Source organism: Lagopus leucura, unplaced genomic scaffold (genome assembly GCF_019238085.1).
Source record: "Lagopus leucura isolate 7727_CA_CO unplaced genomic scaffold, USGS_WTPT01 Super-Scaffold_100019, whole genome shotgun sequence".
Classification (NCBI taxonomy): domain Eukaryota; kingdom Metazoa; phylum Chordata; class Aves; order Galliformes; family Phasianidae; genus Lagopus; species Lagopus leucura.
The window spans coordinates 9875876-9894743 of NW_024962273.1; the positions used below are offsets into that span (position 1 = coordinate 9875876).

The following is an 18868-nucleotide window of genomic DNA, read 5'->3' on the forward strand; positions in this document are numbered from 1 at the left end:
CCAATGACCTTCCTGACTGCTTCTGAAGACAGTCATTTTGAGTTTGAACTTATGGGGGGAACAGGAGCTCTCAAAATTGTCTTAGGATGTCTGCCAGCTAACCCAAAAGCAATGTTCCAATTGAGGGGCGGCAAAGAGCTCACTTGGGATGCAGTCTGCCAGGATCAATGTAGCTGAATGAAGCCAAACCAATCCAAAACAAATGAAAACAAACAAGCAAAAACTCACCTCAGGTTCCATTCTCTTGCTCCTCTGTCACGAGCTTTTCAACGGAAGAAGCTGGAGCACTTTAGTGCAGTGAAGGCAGCAGCATCGGGCAGTCAGCAGGCAGGCAGTTTGCTGTAAGAAGCAGAGGTTTGCTGTTATCTTCTCATCCCCGAGCACCTCTCTGTCCCCATTTTGCTCAGGAGGGCTGCACAACACGGTGGGGAGACCGTGTGCCTCGTGTTGTCAGGCCTGTCCTGCCCAGGATCAGCACGGATAGAGAAAGCTGCATCACCAGCAGCTGGCCCTACATCTTTTCGAGCACACTGTTTCAGATCCAAACACCTATTGCCATCTACTGGAAACCAACGTGCAGCTTCAGCTGGGCAGCACAGGCACACTACCCCATATCAGTCGTTCCTTGGTCCTTCAATAAAGAAATGATTGATATATTGAAGGATCCATACTGAACGTTAAGTAACCACATTATTTGCACAGGAAACCATTTTCCGTCATCTTGTAGATCTCTGCTAGATTTGAAATATCTAAAAATCAGTCCAAGTACCACATAAATACAATACATTCCAGGATGGAAAGCTGCCTTCTTTCTACATCCCCTCACTAGATACATTCCTTACATGAGAGAGTCAGAGCCTGTGTACGTGATTTGGACCCAAATACTGAATGTAAGAGAGCAGACCACCAAGAGAAAGCTCAGGCACTAAAGAAAAGCACATAAGGAAAAATGAATTAAATTTCTAGAAGCTCAAACTGGGCACTCGGGGGTAATCAAACCTCATACACTGTGCAAATCAGCCAAGCGTCGGGTGATTCTTTACTGCAAGCAATCTCAGATCGTGACACTTTGTTCAAAAACAAAACACAAACAAACAAAATGATAGTGAGGCAGCTGGATGGACCCATTCCAACCTTAGAGAGGACAAACTCCATAAACGCAGGATGACGTGGACTCTGCTTCTACTAGATGCCACAGAACAGCTAAGCAACAGTGAATGGCTGGCACAACTCAAACCAAAACAAACCACGTTGCTCCAGAGAGTATTCATCTTTCATTAATCCATCCTCACAAGTCCAACTCTGATGTCTGCAGCTACCAGCAGGGAAGCACCTACTATTCCTTCAATAACGCTGGATTGTTACAAGCAGACAGGAAGCCCTGGGAATTACCAACCACCTTTCACCTCTAAGCTGCTCTCGCTTATCTTGCATTTCATCTTACACAACATTTCAGCACATCCTGACATCACAGTCTAGCTCAAAAGCCACATTTTTAGCACGTAGTAATAGCAAGTGATGAAAAGTCAGACTACCAAATGTGCATCACTGAATTTTCTTTGTGAAATTGTTTTTCTAATCAGTGCCATAAAAACAAGCAAACAAAAACTCAACTGTCCTCTGCTACGTAACAGTTGCATTCATTCACTACACCTGCTAATCATCCACTTCTTTAATGACAGCAGAACCGGAACAGAATCATGGCACCACATGCTGTAGCAAAGGAAGTTTTCATTCCTTAAGAAAAGAATTCCTTAAGAAACAGCAGGAAGGGGTCACAGAGAAAACAAGATTATCTGCTGACATATAAACCAAAGACATGACACAAGAGAAAAGTCCTCACATGCAGAACAGCAGAAGCCAAAAACACAGTACATATTTTGGGCGTTCATGAGAACTTCCCTACCAACCAACTAGGGTGAAAAGGCAGCAGGACTGCTCTGGACTTTATGAGCAAGAAAAGCCTGGTTTCTTTCTCAGGTTTACATAATTTTCTTGACTAAAATGACCTTTTAAAGAACTAAATAAAGTATCTTGCTCTTTTAGTGATAATCTGACTCTAAACAGCCTACTGAAACACGCACCATTTTGGAACGAAGTGTGACACCCTAGAGCACAGCAAAGCTCTGCCAGTCTCCAAATCCAACTGCACAATACATTAAAAAAAAAAACTATTTCAGTGAATTTTTACATTACTACAGATCACACATTAAATTCTCTCAACTTGCATCTCATGAAACAGCACAGATAGCTGCCATCTAATTGCCAAATATAAAAGCAATCTAACTGATCACAGAAATCACAGAAACTGAAAGAGGTACAACACTGCTGCTACTGTATTTTGTGAATGCTAGATGTTTCCTGGTCTATTCCCAAACTTGAGGAATACCTCTGAATACCTTGAGGATGGCCCTCTTGAATGTAAGAGGTTCTATCACAGCATAAAAACACAAAAAGCCACAAAAATGAACAACGTTCCAATTTGGTTTTTCATTTATGTTAATCAGACGGATTTATTATCTTCCTGCTTATCTCATCATTCCTCCCATTTGTGAAGGTATAGAAGAAGAAGAATAGCCCTTTTTACTCTTTTTTACTCACCAGCTGGTCTGTTTCCTTTCAACCTCTCCACAGCTCAGGGGAAGTCCTGGGTTGAGTGGCAGAACTCTTTGGACCATTCCTGAAAGAAAACCCTGTCCACACAGACCATTTTCAAAGGACAACCGGAAGGAAACCATCGGTGACAAAACATACAAGTGTTTATAGCACTAGAAGGAGGGCCACGGGTGCCAAAGAGCTGATCCCAAGAAACAAAGAGTTTCCAGGTTATGTTTTAATCAAGAAAACACTCACGCAAATGTCAACGTGTAACAAAACATTCCAAAATTTAGTAGATTACATATTCCAAATCTGGTTTGCTAATACGCAACAGCATTTTTAATATTAACTTAGCCTATCCTCTACTGCCTCACAAAGGCAAAACTGATTTTGGAAGTGAAGAGCTTGCATGATATGCAGGACACATACTCTATGTTCCTTCCATCATTGACATACTCTTGAGCAAAGCTTTCTTCATGCCACCAAATTCCCCAAATTAGTCTCCCATCAACACATATTTTACTACACGATATGACCCCCTTCTCTGCTCTAGTTCTGTACTCATCTGTGTCCTCAGCTGTTCCTTTAAAAGAAAAGGTTTTTTAACCAGCAAGTGAAAAATGTCCGCAGGCATCTTACATTGCTTAATTAAAAAAAAGGAACAAAACCAAAAAGCGCCATCCAGCCAGCTTCTTCTTTTGGAGAACAGCTTTACATTCCTGAGAGTGAATATCTGTTGGAACAAGACCGCCTCTAAGTGTTCCAGGACTTGTCACACATTGTAATCTGGGGACTTCCCCTGCGGTCGTCGCAGTCGAATTTGCAACGTTGAAAATGCTCCCACAGTCACATGAAAGAAGAGCTGCCACAGGTTGCGCAGTTCATACAGGTACATGTTACACAGGCAAATTAACCCAAAAGTCAGGAAGGATTTGGCGTTCCTCCAGCCTGTGTAATATACGAACAGGTAACACTGCCAGGAGAAAAAAATGGTATTACTGCACAGAAAACAGGTTCCAATAAAGAAATGCCTCTAGTTATTAATGAATTAGCAGAAAATATCCCACAAACAAGTCAAACTCGAAACATGTAACACCGGTGTGAACTTAGCCCATGCTGAAGTAAAGTGGATGTTCCTGGCAATCTCCAGTCAAAAACATGCTCTTTGTTCTGCTTCAGAAGAAACAAGACCCAGTTTACGTCCTCCTCAGAGGAAAGAGTGGGAAAGACATGGAAAATCTCTAAAAGGACACAACTGTCCCACATTCCTTTGTGTTATCTTCACTTTTGCTACTGTTCTGCTTACTTCGTTTCCACAAAAAAAGGAAAAAAGAAAAAAGAAAAGAAAAAAAGTTTGCCTCATCTGCATTTCAGCCATTTCCATCTGCCAAAGACAGTTCTTGCTGGGTTGCAAGGAAAATACCAGCATCACTTAGGTTTAATTTTTAATCGAAATTTCTTCCCACAGAGCAAATAATGATGTTCACACCAATATTTAACCAAATTCATCAGATTATCTAAGTATGCTCTTGGTTCTTTATTTGCTGTGTTTTGTCTATGCCAGAGAAATTCCACTTCATTCTTTTCATTATTTATGTCCCTCAAAAAATGCCAAAGCATTTTACACTTGCAGCCGAGCAATATAATGTACTGGGGTTACCTTATGGAAAACCTACAGTCATGAAATGTAAGCACAAAATATCAGACAGGGAAACACAGTGGAAAGTGACTGAAATATTTCAAAAGGAAAGAGATGCATGAGAACGTATGAAGTGGGAGAAAATCTTGGGTGCAGTGCCTAGGTATTAATATATACACTCACATACTTCCAAAGGAAAGAAATGCTAGATACACTTAAGCTAAGAAATTTGTACTTGAAGTAAACAAAAGTCTCAAGTGATGGAGATTATAACAGATAAGCTACACCAGATCTCTTAATCAACTACCTGGAAAAACATGTCAGCAGACAGATGTATGTATGAATCTACTGTGTGACAGTCTATGATCAATGCATTAAAATACAGAAATTATTTTTATAATGACTGTATCCAAGTAGCTGTGACATTTAGGAAAATGTGTTTTTCTAAAATTCTATGATTCTATGTTGACACTTATGCATGACTGAGAGATGTGTCTCAATTTTAGTGAATTAGGCAAGCACCAGAACACACCTGGTACAAACAGGCTGCTGTTCCAAGAAAAAATGCAATAACATAGCTGAAATCTTCACCTTCATTCTGTGAAAACAAAGCAAAAAGCAATGTTTTACAATGTTTCAATGAAATACCAGATTGCACCTATGGCAGTTCTTCAATGTATGTTAAGACAGCCTTACACAGAGATTTACACAGATTCCTGTGTAAGCTAAATCAAAGCTGGCACTGGACATTCTGCAGATGCCTCTGAAAATTTGAGTCTAAACACTGTTAACAGCCTTTAAAATCAGGTTTGCACAACTCTACTCTCCTGTAGCTTCCAAGAATGGGAAACAAGGTAAAAGAGAAGGACACAAACTGGCCACTAGGGTGTGGTAAAACGCTACACAGAGAACAACGCAGGCCACTCTACATTAATGGCCACAAGAACAAACAAAACAAGTTTATCAGACAGATTATTAGAAAATTTTGTTTTCTTGAAGGAAAAGATGGGAAAAAAATACCTGATATGTACAGATGTTTCCAATCTGTGTTTAAAAAACAGAAAAAAAAACCCACAGACAAAAATGTGTAGGTCTGTACATAAAGGCCAGGCTGGATGGGGCTGTGAGCAACCTGTCCAGAGGAAGCTGTCCCTGCCTACAGCAGCAAGGCGCAACTAGGTGATCTTAAAGGTTCCTTCCAACCCAAACCATTCTATGATAAAGCTGACCTACATACATACATAATGCAGCACTCTCCTAAACCACGGGCAAATCTTTGCCTCACAGCACATTTGCTGAAGCACAGTTACAACAGAGTTTGGCTAATATCCAGGACAAATGCTGGGTCAAAAATCCCACTCATGTTGGGCCAAGAAGGCCCCACAGCATGGGGCACTTTCAGTTCTCTTGCTCAACTCTTGCTGAGACCTCCAAGATTACTGTTTCATTAAGTCTTTACACGTAACTCTGTCAATAACCAGAATAAAGGTTTGAGCAGAGTTCACATAAGCAAATAAACGTGGGGGGGTTGAGGTATTTTTTTTGTACATTTTTGTTTGGAAACAAGAAATCACTCGGCAGTTTTCCCTGCATTAAGCTTTTCAGAACACCAAGAACAGTAAGTAACCTGAAGTTTATGAAAAATGAACAGAAACACAGAAAGGTTTCTAAAAAAGGATTTTACAAAGTGGCTTTCCAGATCTCGGCATCACAGAACTTTAAAAAAAAAAAGGCCAGATTTTCACAGCTGTCCATCATTTCCTCACAAGTGTTTTTTCATAGTATCTATTAGAGTGTTTCATATCCTGGCATACACTTAGGAAAAAATTTGGTGTTCACATACCCACTACTACTAAAGTATCTACAGAGAGTGTTGGTCCTTCCTTCCTCACCTTCCATTACTTCTGTATTTCCCAACATTAACAAACAATGCATCACTCTCAGAAAGGGTACACAGCTTATAAACAATGTAAGTGTCCTAAATAACAATCTGACCTCACAACCACATATTTGTGAAAATAAAGCTGGCAAGACTTACTTCACATGGCAAGCACATTCAGAGATGACAGCACGATTACCACGAAGCACAACTCACATTCAGAGGCATGGTACAATACCTGTAGAAGACTTTCTATGGCATGAAAGCCACGAATTAAATTCAAAGCTCCACACAAGAGACTGAGTACAAATGAGACAATCCCGGGCAGGGTCACAGGTTCCAGACGTTGGTGAGGAGCTGCAAAAAGACAAAAAGAAGAACTCAGTCAAAGTGGTATATTAAAAAAATATAGAACAATATTAATCTACTTTTTCCAGTCTTCTAGTTCACAGGAGGCTGCTGAAGCACACCACAAAATGTATTATTTTTTAAGAAAAGGAAACATTTTAAGTTTGAAGGAAAGAACATTTTCCTTCCATTATTGTAAGACCAACTTGTCTCACTACATTCAGTCTTTAACTCTTGTACATTCAGCAAGACCTCAGTAAGGTCTTGAAAGCTGCTTAAACATGCCAGGAAATCAATGGCAAATGATGCACTTGCTAGTAAAATTTGCCCACAATTAATAGCCAGGTAATAGGTCACATACTTAAGAGCTCCTCTCACAATCTTCGTTTTTCTTTAACACTAATGTATTAGCAGAACTATCAAGGCTTATTTAGCTGCTTGCTGAACTGGAACACTCTGAGCCAGAACCTATTACTCTCCTCTACCTTTAAAAAGTGCAGCCAGGAAGTACTACCATAGGCAGAAACAGAAGAGTTTTGAAACTACAGCACATTACCAACCTTAAAACCTCATACAGGCCTTCCAGACAGTGTTTAGAAGGACATTAAAATTAAAACACTCTTTCCTTTGGGCTTATCTTAACATCACAAGTACATAACAGTTGTGTATGTTCGCATTGACTGTCCCTTTCCATAATTAATAACAGAAAGCAAATATGAAGAAGTGATGCAAAACTCTTAGCAACACAGGGAAAACAAAAAGACTGCTGAACCATGCTTAAATCATTCTGTTGGAACCACTCAAGTGTAAAGATGTGAGGAATGAGGTTAATGAGCCGCAGCACTAACAGAGAAAGGGGTGCCAATCCTGGCTGTGCACGCTGCACACATCCAGTTTATGAAGTTGCAGACACTAAACAAGAAAATGACCAAAGCGGCGTCACACTGATAAGCAGACAGGGCTGACTGACTACCAGTGTGTGGTAACTTACAGCACAAAACAAGTTCTGTTAGCTCACCTGTGCTACATTCAGTATTTAATAATGAACTTAAAGGACTACTACTAGAAACCACTCTGTTATGGTTACATACAGTACCTGCACACCAAACACTTCTTTAACTCTGACTCCCAACTTTTCTAAATAGTCAATCTCACCTAGAGTGCAGCAAAGAGCTAAGGGCTTATGTGACTGCTTTTGCTCCCAAGTTGCTTTTGCTTCCAAGTTTCACTAACTAGTGAATAAAAGCAGCTCTCCGGTGAGTTCTGACAACTCACACACAGCTCTCCATGCTGCTGGAACCAGGAAAACTGGTTTACTGTAAAGCAGCATGTATTAAAGTGCTTAAAATGCCTCTTTGGAACCATGGGGAGAAAAAGTAAACAGGGCTGTCAGTTAAACAAGAGAGACTCTGAAGAAGCATGAAATTATGTTTCCCTCTTATTAAAACAAACAAACAAACCTAAAAACTATGAAGGGCACTGCACAGTGCTACTGATGTCCAGAAGCTCTCCCGGGCTTAATAAATCTCAGTTTCACTATCAAAGGAAAAAAAGTCATTTAAGTACAGTAAAATAAAGGCAAAACCATAAGAACGAAGGAGTATTGGATAAGACAGGGCAAAGGCCAGCTGTCCTCAAGTCAGTCCATCAACAGATCTTACAAGATCATAACAGCTGTATCAAAAACTCTCTTCAGCAAGGCAAGGATCAAAGAAATTCTGAACTAAAACTTTGAAGTTTAGATAACTATTTAGGAAATTTACACGACATAAGATACTGCATTACTTCTAAGAACATTTATTTAAAAAAATTTTTTTAAATGGGTGCATCATCAGGCAAAAAGGAATTCTGATCCAAGAACTGCTCCTCTGTTGGAAGAAAAAAAAAAAAAAAAAAGCTCAGAAAATAGTCTATCTATCTGAACCAAATAGATACCTAAAATTTCACATATCACATTGCCAATTCACATTGTCACCCTGTTTCTAATTCCTGTCAACACCTACATACATGTTTGAAACAAAATCCTACCCATAATCTGCACTTCCTGCTTCTCTGATGCATAGCTTAGCCCTATTACTCACTGCACACAACTTTCAGCACAGGAAAGGACTGCTCTGGTCAACTACTTAGGAAAAGAGGCTAAAACACTACAGCTTGGATATACACCCAACTCCAGGTAGAAGAAAGTAATAGATAATGGTTTATCAAACCATTACACAACCAAAACACATTAATTTCTACCATGCCATGCAACAACACTTGTGCCTCACTTCCTACCCAACTCATTTATTGTATGTACTTCACTTATAGCATGGCATATTTTTAACAAGACAGCACATGTAAAAGTTACACTACACAGAGCACATCTTCTCATGAGATGCATGACTTTCATTAGGGCCAAGTGTCAGGTCCTGCATTTTGGTCACAACAACCCTACAGGCTTGGGGAGGAGTGGCTGGAAAGCTGCCTGATAGAAAGGAACCTTGGTGTCCTGATGAACAGTCAGCTGAATATGAGCCAGCAGCGTGCCCAGGGGGCCAAGTAGGCCAATGGCATCCTGGCTTGTATCAGGAATGGTGTGGTGAGCAGGACTAGGGAAGTCATCCTGCCTCTGTACTCTGCACTTGTGAGGCCCCACCTCAAGCACCATGTTCAGTTTTGGGCACCTCAGTACAGAAAGGACACTGAGATGCCTTGGAGCAGGTCCAAAGAAGGGCAACAAGGCTTGTGAAGGGCCTGGAGAATATGCCCTATGAGCAGAGACTGAATGAACTGGGGATGCTCAGTCTGGGGAAAAGGAGGCCGAGGGGAGACCTTATTGCTCTCTTCCAATACCTGAAAGGTGCTTACAGCAAGAGCAGGGTTGGTCTCCTCTCACTGGTGACACGACAAGGAAAATGGCCTTAAGTTGTGCTAGGGTGAGTTGGGTTGGATATTTGGAAACACTTCTTTACAGAAAGGGTTGTTAAGCACAGGAATAGGTTTTCCCCAGGGAGGTGATTGTGTCACCATCCCTGGACGTATTTAAAAACTGTTTGGATGTGGTGGTAAGGGACATGATTTAGCAGAGGTTTGTTAGTTAGGGTAGTATGGTTAGGGAAATTCTGAAGTCCAGTGAACAGACTGTGTAGTAAACATCCAGAGAAGGCTCTTTTCAAGGAGGGAGAGAATTTACAACAATTGTGAAGTATTATGAAGGTGTCCGCAGACGTGCTCAAAAGTCACACTCAAGACGCTATTATTCAGTAGCATCTAAAACTGGAAGAGCTGAAGGAAGAGGAAAGTGCAAGCCTTGCATAATGTACAGCTGTTATGGTTTTACGATTGTTATCAGTATTCCACACCATAACATCATGTAATGCGCTGGGGGGTTTCACTTCTGATGCTCGAGTCCCAAATGTTCGTCCAACGGAGAAGAACTACATTTCCCCGGGAGGCTTTGCAGGCAGCGAGGAGATATAACTCTGTGCAAGGTCACCTGATGCCTTCTTCTTCACCCGCTCTTCGCCGTCTGCTTTTCTTCGTTCACTCAACTGGACTGCACTTCTCACCTCAGCACTGTGGTGAGGCCTATCTACCTTTCAGACAGACTCTCTCTCTCTCATTGTACTTTGCTAATACTATATTTAGTAAATCATTTCTTCCACCTCAGATTATTGCCATTGTTTTCAATTATTTTGGGGTCCCCTGTTTCCCTTTTCCAGAGGTGCGGATCCACAAATCCCTCTGCCCTGCTGGTCACGGAACTGGGCCAAACCAGCCCAGAAACCACTGACATACAGCCCTTTGATGGCAAGTTTCTACAGCAGTTCAAGGATGAAAACAGATAACTGAACAGAGAGATACAAGGAATTCAGAGGAGGAAGAACGTTAGAAGTAGGAGGAAGAAAGTTAGAAGTTAAAAGGGGGAAAAGAACCAGAAGCCAAGATAGAATAAAAGAGGACAACAGAACAGCTTCCATACAGACAAGCTGTGGGGAGGTGGGGAAAGATAAATCAGATGATTATCTGCCACATCATAAACAGTTTAAATGTACAGCTGACTTCGACGCAAGCAGAATTCTCAATAAATAAATGCTTATTGTTTATAATTCTTCTAGTTACAAACTGATTTGGAGCACTCAAAATAAGAAATCTTAGCATAAGTTTCAGCCCAGTTGAAAACCACATCATGCCATGTTTACTTCCTACATCAGGTCAAATGAAGTTTGAAAAAGAAATATTAAAGACTGCTTAAGTGAGTATGACAATACAAAATGACATCACACATAAAGCACTTATTTCAGATAGAACTTCTTTTAGCACAGCACTTAGGAAGTATCTGTGATTGTGAAATTCCAAAGCATCCGCATCCCTCTGGGCAGACATAATCAAAATTGTGATATATCATAGAATGTGGAAAAAAAAAACCGAAACACCAAAGCAATCATCCTGTTAAATGCTCTTTTTCATTTGCTTATTTTCATGTAGATTTTTTTCCTTCGATAAGCTGTCCATTGAATAGCTCCATAGCTCTCTATGAACGCCATAAAAAGATGGAACACTTAGAGCTGAGAACAAATATCTAAGCTAAAGCATAAAACTGTCGTGATATAACATGCATTTTATGAATACCGTAGTGAAAAACCTTTTTTTTTTTTTTCCTCTGAAGAAAAGAAGAAACATTTTGGGAATGCCCCAACTCTGGAGGCATTCAAGGCCAGGCTGGATGTGGCTCTGGACAGCCCGGTCTGATGGTTGGTGACCCTGCACATAGCAGCAGCTTGAAACTAAAGGATCATTGTGGTCCTTTCCAACCCAGGCCATTCTGTGATTCTATGAAACATTACAATAAAGACAACCCTCTATCTTTGTCATTTAAAGATGTAAATAGAGAAGCTTAAAACTTACCTGCAGATATCTTACCGGTACCCTTATATTCTGCTGCAGATAAATGTGCAAACCCATTAGCTGAACCAAGTTCTGACAGGGAAATTTGATAAGGCGGCCTCAGTTTGATTTCTGTCTGCATGTCAGCAAGATTCATCTTTGTTGATAAAGAACGCGTGTTGTTGTATCTCTGTTTGGTCCTCTGAATGAAATTATCTGTGTAAAATTTGAAAGTTATATCCTGATGGATTTCTGTTTATAAAGCGACCCAAAACCACGCAGTTTTATGCACTACACACTTTTCAAACTTGAATAGATGGTTTGAAATGCCTACATTTTTCTTGGCACGTTCCAATACTATTTCAGTTTTGTGACTAATATATCACGTGCTATTTAATTCTGCAGGAAAAAAAATGAATCTCTAGAAAGCAAATTACTTTATAATAGTGAATAAACTCAAGACTTTTCACTGCATGATACTGAAATAATTGCTAATACAATGGATTTACTGCCCTTATTCCAGCTTTTCTGCTAAGTTAAACATCCTTAGGAGAAAATTAACTCCTGAATTCAAGTATAAACTTGGGTATGAGTTGTGCCTGCAAAATATGCAGGCAGAGAAAAACAATACCACATTATAACAACATAAAGACTGTAACAGACCTACATTCAAACACAACAATTAGTAAAATGAAAGCATAAAATAATTTTAAGGAAATCTTTATAGACAAACATCATGCAAATACTGTTACTAATAGACCGACTGAACTACAGAGAAATTAACTAGATGGAGCATTTCCTCAATATTAGTTAGATAGATATTGATATATATTATAACTTCCTCTAAAACTGCAGGTTTTTTGCTCTGATGCACTTATAAGAACACTTAAAATAACACACAGCTTACAGTATTAAAGCAACAGATATTAATAGAATCCATAAGAGCTGCAACCAGGTTTATATGAGATTAGTTGTATCTGGAGCTTGCGTGACAGAAGATTAAATGCCTATCATAAGACAAATAAAAACATCTCCTTTCCATGCACTGAATCAGAACTGCTGCACAGCTAAGAGCCAACAAGAAAATGCAATCTTTCACTTGAGAAATTTATGAAGCTCAGTGCCTTCACAGGTTCAGAATGTTAACAGGTACAAAGTCATCAGCTCCATGTATGATTAACTAGGAGAAGCTAAACTCTGATTTGGTCAAACAAGTTACGAGCCAAAATCAACCTGAATGTCTGCATAAAACTCTAGTAGCCCAATTTAAAGCCAAGAGTTGTTTTCTTTCGAACCGATCCTAATGGGAGTTACATCAGACTCCAAATCCACCTGAAGCACAGCTACAAGCTACCTCAGACATTTCTGTTTTCCGTATATTAAGTTGCACATCTATTTAAATAAGCATTTGAGTCAGTGTGAGAATGAGCATGAAAAGAAATCAGATCCTTACCAAACTCTATAAAACAGTATGGTCTGACAGCAGTATTTGTCTTCATCATATTGTAGGTAGTGATGAATTCTTTCTGAAGCTCATCCAGGAAGCAGAAAGCCAAAACACTGGGATAGTTCTCAGTGCACAGCATCATGTAAGTTACTCCCAGAGAACTGATAAAGCTGCAATTGAGACAACAAAACCAGAATTTCAAATGTCTTTCTAGGTAACAGGCAGCTTCACTAGTTTGATCTCATATTGCACAATCAGAAAAGCAAAATACTGGGATAACAAAGGAACTAATGCTTAATGAAAAGTCAAACTCTATTCTAGAAGAAAATAAATTCAGTTTTAGTCAATGTTTTTTACACACGTACATTGTGTGTGTATGTACATATACATATGTACACATCCACTCATCCACGGATGAGATAATCAAGTTTTGGGATTATTATGTAGTTTTTAAATCTGCTGCAGACTAAAAACAGAAAAGAAATAAGAAATAGTTGAACTGCAATGACAAAGGACAAATGTGATTATTTTTATATGAAAAGCAACTTTGAAATTAACAAAAATGCTTCTAGGAAGTCAAAAACTTTGAAATTAGGTGTTATAAATTTTGAACTAGGACTTGTACTGAAGTATAACCAGGCTTCAAATCTTTCCACTATTTCTCAATTTGCAACTTTTGATATACAAATACTGCCAAGTACTACTCTTATTAGTGACACGACTAAGGGAATGGCCTCAAGTTGTACCAGGGGAGATTCAGGTTGTATATTAAGAAAAATTTCTTGACCAAACAAGTGGTCAGGTGCCAGAATGGGCTGCCCAAGGAGGTGATGGATCCACCGTCCCTGGAGGTGTTCAAGAAACATTTGGATGTGGTACTAAGGGACATGGAATACTGGTGGTAGGTGGACAGTTGGACTGGATGAGCTGGGAGGCCTTTTCCAACCTTGGTGATTCTATGATTATTCTGAATAACCATTTCTACTGTTCAAGCATTAACTTTACAGACAAAGGATGCGACGCGTGGAAAAAGATGCTACATTATATGAAAGAGAAGCCTTACTTTATGTTGTACTGTCCAGTTTTCAGAGTACATCTATCAGGAAGCTGAGAAAGTTTCTTTGAGAGCATTTTAAAGTATTTTCTACATTCTTGCACTCCTGTGCTTTGATCATAATCGGTGGATGCAGACAGTGGGAGTCCATCCCTCACACGGACCACAGAGGCAGATAAAATCATAGACATTGCCAGCAGTTAACAACAACCTAAAGCAAAACACAAAATGAACTCAGAAATACATGAGGAGATGAATCAGAACTAAGGTTCAACTGAAAACAAAGGAGTTAATTAAAGGAGTGATTAATCAAACTGTCCAAACTTTGTGTTGGGCTCAAGCTTAAAAACAGAATAGGGGGATTATTTGCAGCTACAACTCAGACTGAAGCTGTTAGTGAAAAGGACCTATTAGTCCATGTAAATCACAAAGTGGCAGTAAACAGAATGTCCATTTCAAAACCTTTTTTTTTTTTTTTTTTTTTTTTTAAAAAAAATCAGAATTGCCATAAATCCTCACCCAAAGGTACCTATGGAGGGGGATACTCTAGTACTCAGCCTTAGCACTGCTGTAATTGCTTTCTTCAAGCTGAGAATTTTATTATTATCTTTTCAAATGAGAGAAAAAAATGACAGCACAAACAACAGCTGGATAGGAAAATGTGTGCTATAAGCATACATCAGATAGAAAACATATCCAGGTCTTTATAGCAACAGTGTTGATATGCTTTCATGAAGCTCTTACTGAGTGCTTGCTGAAGTACCTTGACAAATAGAGATGATATCAAATAATAAAAAATATCAAGGAATAAAACAGCAAGGAAGGTAATCCAGCTCTCCCAAATCACAGTAGAATTTCTTAAACATAATGCATCTTCCTTCTTATCTGGGTCTTCATTTTTACTTCTGTGAAACACGTCTGTCAGCAACATGGAAACACTGGGCAAGATGAGAAGGTGCTTGCAAAGCCTGTGTGCTTTTCCAGTATTGAATTTTCAAGTGTAACAATTAAAGCTTTGGGGAATCCAGACACTTAAAGAACAAAAAAAATTCTGTACTTAAACATTTCCCACACAAAAGGAGTAAAATTGTAGCAGGTAGTTAACACTATCAACTGTATAAACACCCATCCTGCAGACAAGTCTTTCAGGAGAGATGACAAGTTTAAAACTTTCAAGTTCTTCAAACCTCACGTTAAATCAAAACATGCAGAAGTTTATCAAGACAAGCTTTATGCAGATTTTTTAAAAGATTACTCTGACAAGTGGGCGAACTGCTAGAATCAATCTGAAGCCAAAAGCAAACACTTCCTTGTCAACTCCTAACACTGCTCTGCTGACTCCTACCATTTGCTACACCTATCACTTCAGAAATTGCAAAAAAAGTGGGTTTTGCCTCCCTCAGATGATGCTACTGAAGTTTCATATAGTCATAAACTGAAACAGAAAACAGATTTCTGAATACAACTGAAATATGCTTTAGTGTGCAATACTGACGTGTTTACAGCACCTTTCAAACCATGACATTACAGTGCTTTACGAGCCATAGCAGCTCAAGGACTGGATTCTGAAAACCTAGGAATCCAGATTTCCCTCAATTAGCACTGCCTCTTCATAAAAGAAACTAAATGAAACAGCTGGTTTTCCCCTGAATTCTAATCTCTCCACTTTCCCACTTCACAAAGGTTATAAATAAGGATACTCACTGAGTATTAATCAATACTGAAGTTGTTTGTGTGTACTTACTGCTGAGAAAGACACATGTGCAGATACAAACACAGAAGATTTATTGTAATTTCCAACTTAAGAAGTTCGGCCTCATCAGCAAACTTCAGCCTGTTTTGAGACGCTGCAAGTTAGCTATGCACTGAACTTGGAACAGCAGCAGAAGACACCACTGTCTGTAGTCTACTGAGAGCCTCTGAGCTCTATAAGGTATGCTTGTCATTTCACCATTTCATCACAGAATTCTTCATTGTACAAAGTGCTTTGATCAGGAGGATGTACAAACAAAAAAATAAAAGCAACCAGAAAACAACTTCAGGACTTCCCAGAGTTAATTTAACCTGCAGTTCTATAAATATTTTCTCTATGTGTGCTTAAACTGATGTACATGCTTCCAGCAGGCAATTCACATGGAAAACAAACGGCTCTTGTATCCTTAACTATATTGCTAGCCACGGGCCCATAGCAGCAGCTCCACAGCATGACAAAACTGCAGAGGAGCTTTAAATTGCAATGGTTCTCACATAATTATCACCTGGGACCTAATTCTGAAGGGGACTTCTGCAAACTATTTCAATATGAACATAAGAACTAAAATGGGATAGCAAAGTTTAAAATTCCCCTCATTAACTTACTTGCACAAAATGTAATTTCATGGATCTGCATTTCCACTGATGAAGCCAATAACTCCACTAGCAGCTAAAGTGAAAACAGGAACGTATCTCCATGTCCCATCCTAGGAAAAGGCAGTGAGTATGGTGGCACTGCAGGAGGAGCTCAGAATCCTGTTGCCAGCTCTTGGAAGGAAAAATATTATTCTGTCCACTGAAATGATCTTGATCGTTACAGCTCATCTTGTGCCATCTGATGAGAACAATCAGAAAAAAAATAATGAATGTATTTACTGGCTAATAACGTTCTTAAGCTCTTTTTATGAGGGCACACTGGTTGGAAAGGCCTGAACACACCCAACAGGATCACACGGGTACTCAAGCAACAGGAATATTAAAACGTTTCACTGTTCCTTACCAGAAACTGAAGAAATCCCATTACTTCAGCCATTTGGGAACAAGCTGTACAGTACATTATTAATGCAGAATAACATTGCCTTGTCTGAATCCTACCACACGCTTCACATATTAAATTCAATTAATTCATTATTTCCTCTGATTGGAAAATTTAGGAACGTAGCACAACATGACCACAGCTGTATTTCCAGAGCATTCAGGCTCTCAGTATTCAGTCTAACAAGAGCTGTTCTACACTCAAGGGTAAAGAAAGTACCACTAACAACAGAACGTATGCGTGGGCATCATAATGAACCCATTAGAGGTATTCTTTCCATTTAGATGTATATCTTAAATAAACATTTGCATAAATCTAGAACGAAAACAGTTACATTCCTCAGGACTCCTACTTAGAGAAATTAGTCTGTTACAGAAGATAAGCCAACACTGCAACCTGCCAGTTCTCTCCATGCACTATAAAATACACAGGGAAAAAAAACTGTGTTTGTCTTAATATCAACAGTTAATCAGCTTCCACTATCATCATTTTGAAAATCCAACCAGTGAAAAGATCTGTTTTTTTTCTCAGCTTCCTGAACTTGGACCAGCAGCAGAAGCCACAGCTTTCAGCACATTCAGAAAGCTACCCGAAAATGAAGTCAATAAAAGAAATACCACACTGTTGCACAATCACATGTACACACATGTACAGCACCTATACTGTAACACAACATTCAGCCTCACCTGAAAACATTTTTAAAAGTTTATTAAATCTTTGAAAAGAAACAAACGACTACATGCAGCCCTCAAGACAACAGATTCACAGAAGGCATCAGGCAGTAATGTGACATACAGAGGGGGAGACTGAGAAAAGAGCATTAGTGATATGGGAGTGGTTTCAGTACTAAGTTTAAGTATGTTTTTTTAAACTCATTTTCAAAAGTGCAGATATTACTTCACCATTACTTCAAATTCCATAGGCTTTCCTCAAAATAAATAAATAAATAAATAAATAAATCATAGAACCATAGAATGGCTTGGGTTGGAAGGGACCCCAGGGACCATTAAGCTCCAATAACCTCCTGCTGCAGGCAGGGCTGCTTACTTTTAATACTAGATAATAATAATCTATGTCCTTCAACCGCACTCACACCACAAATGGTTCATAAACCCACCGCAGGTATGGGGAAACGAGAGGGATGGGGTTTGCTATCCTGTTCTCTGTGAGCCCTGAGGGCAGTGCCAGGTGTTGGGCTCGGGGTAACACAGACGGTTCTTCAGAGGACACGCAGTCAGCTCGTGGGATTGCTTGTCACAGGATGCTGCCGACACCCAGATGTCAAGCAAATTCAAGAAGCAACTTGAAAAGCTCCCGGAGAAACTACGTGGGTTCTACAAATTGAACCACCGCACCGCTCAGGGAGATTCTGAACCCCGGGGACCAACAGGGAGAGCTCGTTACAGCAACACCCCGCTGCGCTCGCGCCGCTCACACCGCTTCTTGCACGCACCTGCCGGCACGTCTTCACCGAGCTCCGTCCAACGCCGCAAACAGGGCCCGTGCGGGCTCAGGGACGAGCAAAGCCCGGCGCTGTGCAGGAGCGCAGCCCGCCCGTTCCTGCGCCGTTCACCACACGTCAGCCTCCGCCGCTCTGACACGTGGCCCCAGGCCCCAGGCCCGTCCCTTCTGCTGGGCGATGAAAAACGCAACCTGCCTTACTTTTACGCCACATTCAACCACCATCCCGTTCATTCCTGTTACGCAGGCACTCAGCACCGAGCGCCCAGAAATCGGAGCGCGTCGCAATGCTCCCAAGCACCCCGGTATAGCCGTTCACAGCACAGCGGACAGCAAGGCCTCGGCCCAATCGGACACCCCGTGCACAGTCCAGCACAGTCCCAGACAGGGCCGGCTGGCGGCCCCCTCCTCGCTCCCCCACTCCTCGCCCTCCCTCAGGCCCGCAAGCGACGGACGGGCCGCGTCGCCACGGCAACGGCAGCGGGGAGCCTCACCGGAACGGAGCGCGGCGCGCCGGCACCTCAACACAGCCACGGCGGCCGCGGAGCACTGTGGGGGACGGGCCACGTCCGCCGGCTCGCCAGCGCCATCACGTGACGCGGAGGCGGCCTCGCCATTGCTCCGCGGGTGGCGCCGGGGGTGGGGCCGGGAGCGTCGCTATGGCGACGCGCAGAGGCTGGGACAGGCCTACAGCTATGGCGGGGCTGCCTGCCTATTCCTTTGGCTCGGGTTCGTTTCAAAATAAAGGAGGCTTTGTAACCGTGCTCTATGGGTTTCGCTGTGTG

The 18868-nt window shown here is 40.8% G+C and overlaps 1 protein-coding gene across 2 annotated transcripts; it reads right to left on the minus strand.

The window, feature by feature from the left end:
- Positions 1 to 2815: 2815 nt before the first annotated feature.
- Positions 2816 to 18640, minus strand: SEC22A (SEC22 homolog A, vesicle trafficking protein). 2 transcript variants are annotated; one of them, XM_042877721.1, is made up of 8 exons: positions 18578 to 18640; positions 16193 to 16421; positions 13844 to 14045; positions 12787 to 12950; positions 11355 to 11549; positions 6355 to 6473; positions 4770 to 4835; positions 2816 to 3571 (listed from the first exon to the last, which is right to left on the minus strand). In XM_042877721.1, exons 3-8 carry the CDS (start codon positions 14023 to 14025, stop codon positions 3371 to 3373), a joined length of 927 nt encoding a protein of 308 aa, XP_042733655.1. In that variant the 5' UTR covers positions 14026 to 14045; positions 16193 to 16421; positions 18578 to 18640; the 3' UTR covers positions 2816 to 3370. The 2 variants fall into 2 exon arrangements, with proteins under 2 accessions (XP_042733655.1, XP_042733654.1); XM_042877720.1 differs by lacking the exon at positions 18578 to 18640 and adding an exon at positions 18076 to 18254.
- Between the last annotated feature and the right edge of the window lie 228 nt (positions 18641 to 18868).

What these genes read in the sequence shown, in the direction of transcription:
- SEC22A (XM_042877721.1), bottom strand. Translation starts at nt 14,025, where the DNA reads ATGTCTATGATTTTATCTGCCTCTGTGGTCCGTGTGAGGGATGGACTC. An exon ending in ACTGGACAGTACAACATAAA is followed by an intron (nt 12,951 to 13,843) that starts GTAAGGCTTCTC and finishes TCTCAATTGCAG; the next exon opens with CTTTATCAGTTCTCTGGGAG. An exon ending in ATACTGTTTTATAGAGTTTG is followed by an intron (nt 11,550 to 12,786) that starts GTAAGGATCTGA and finishes AATTTTACACAG; the next exon opens with ATAATTTCATTCAGAGGACC.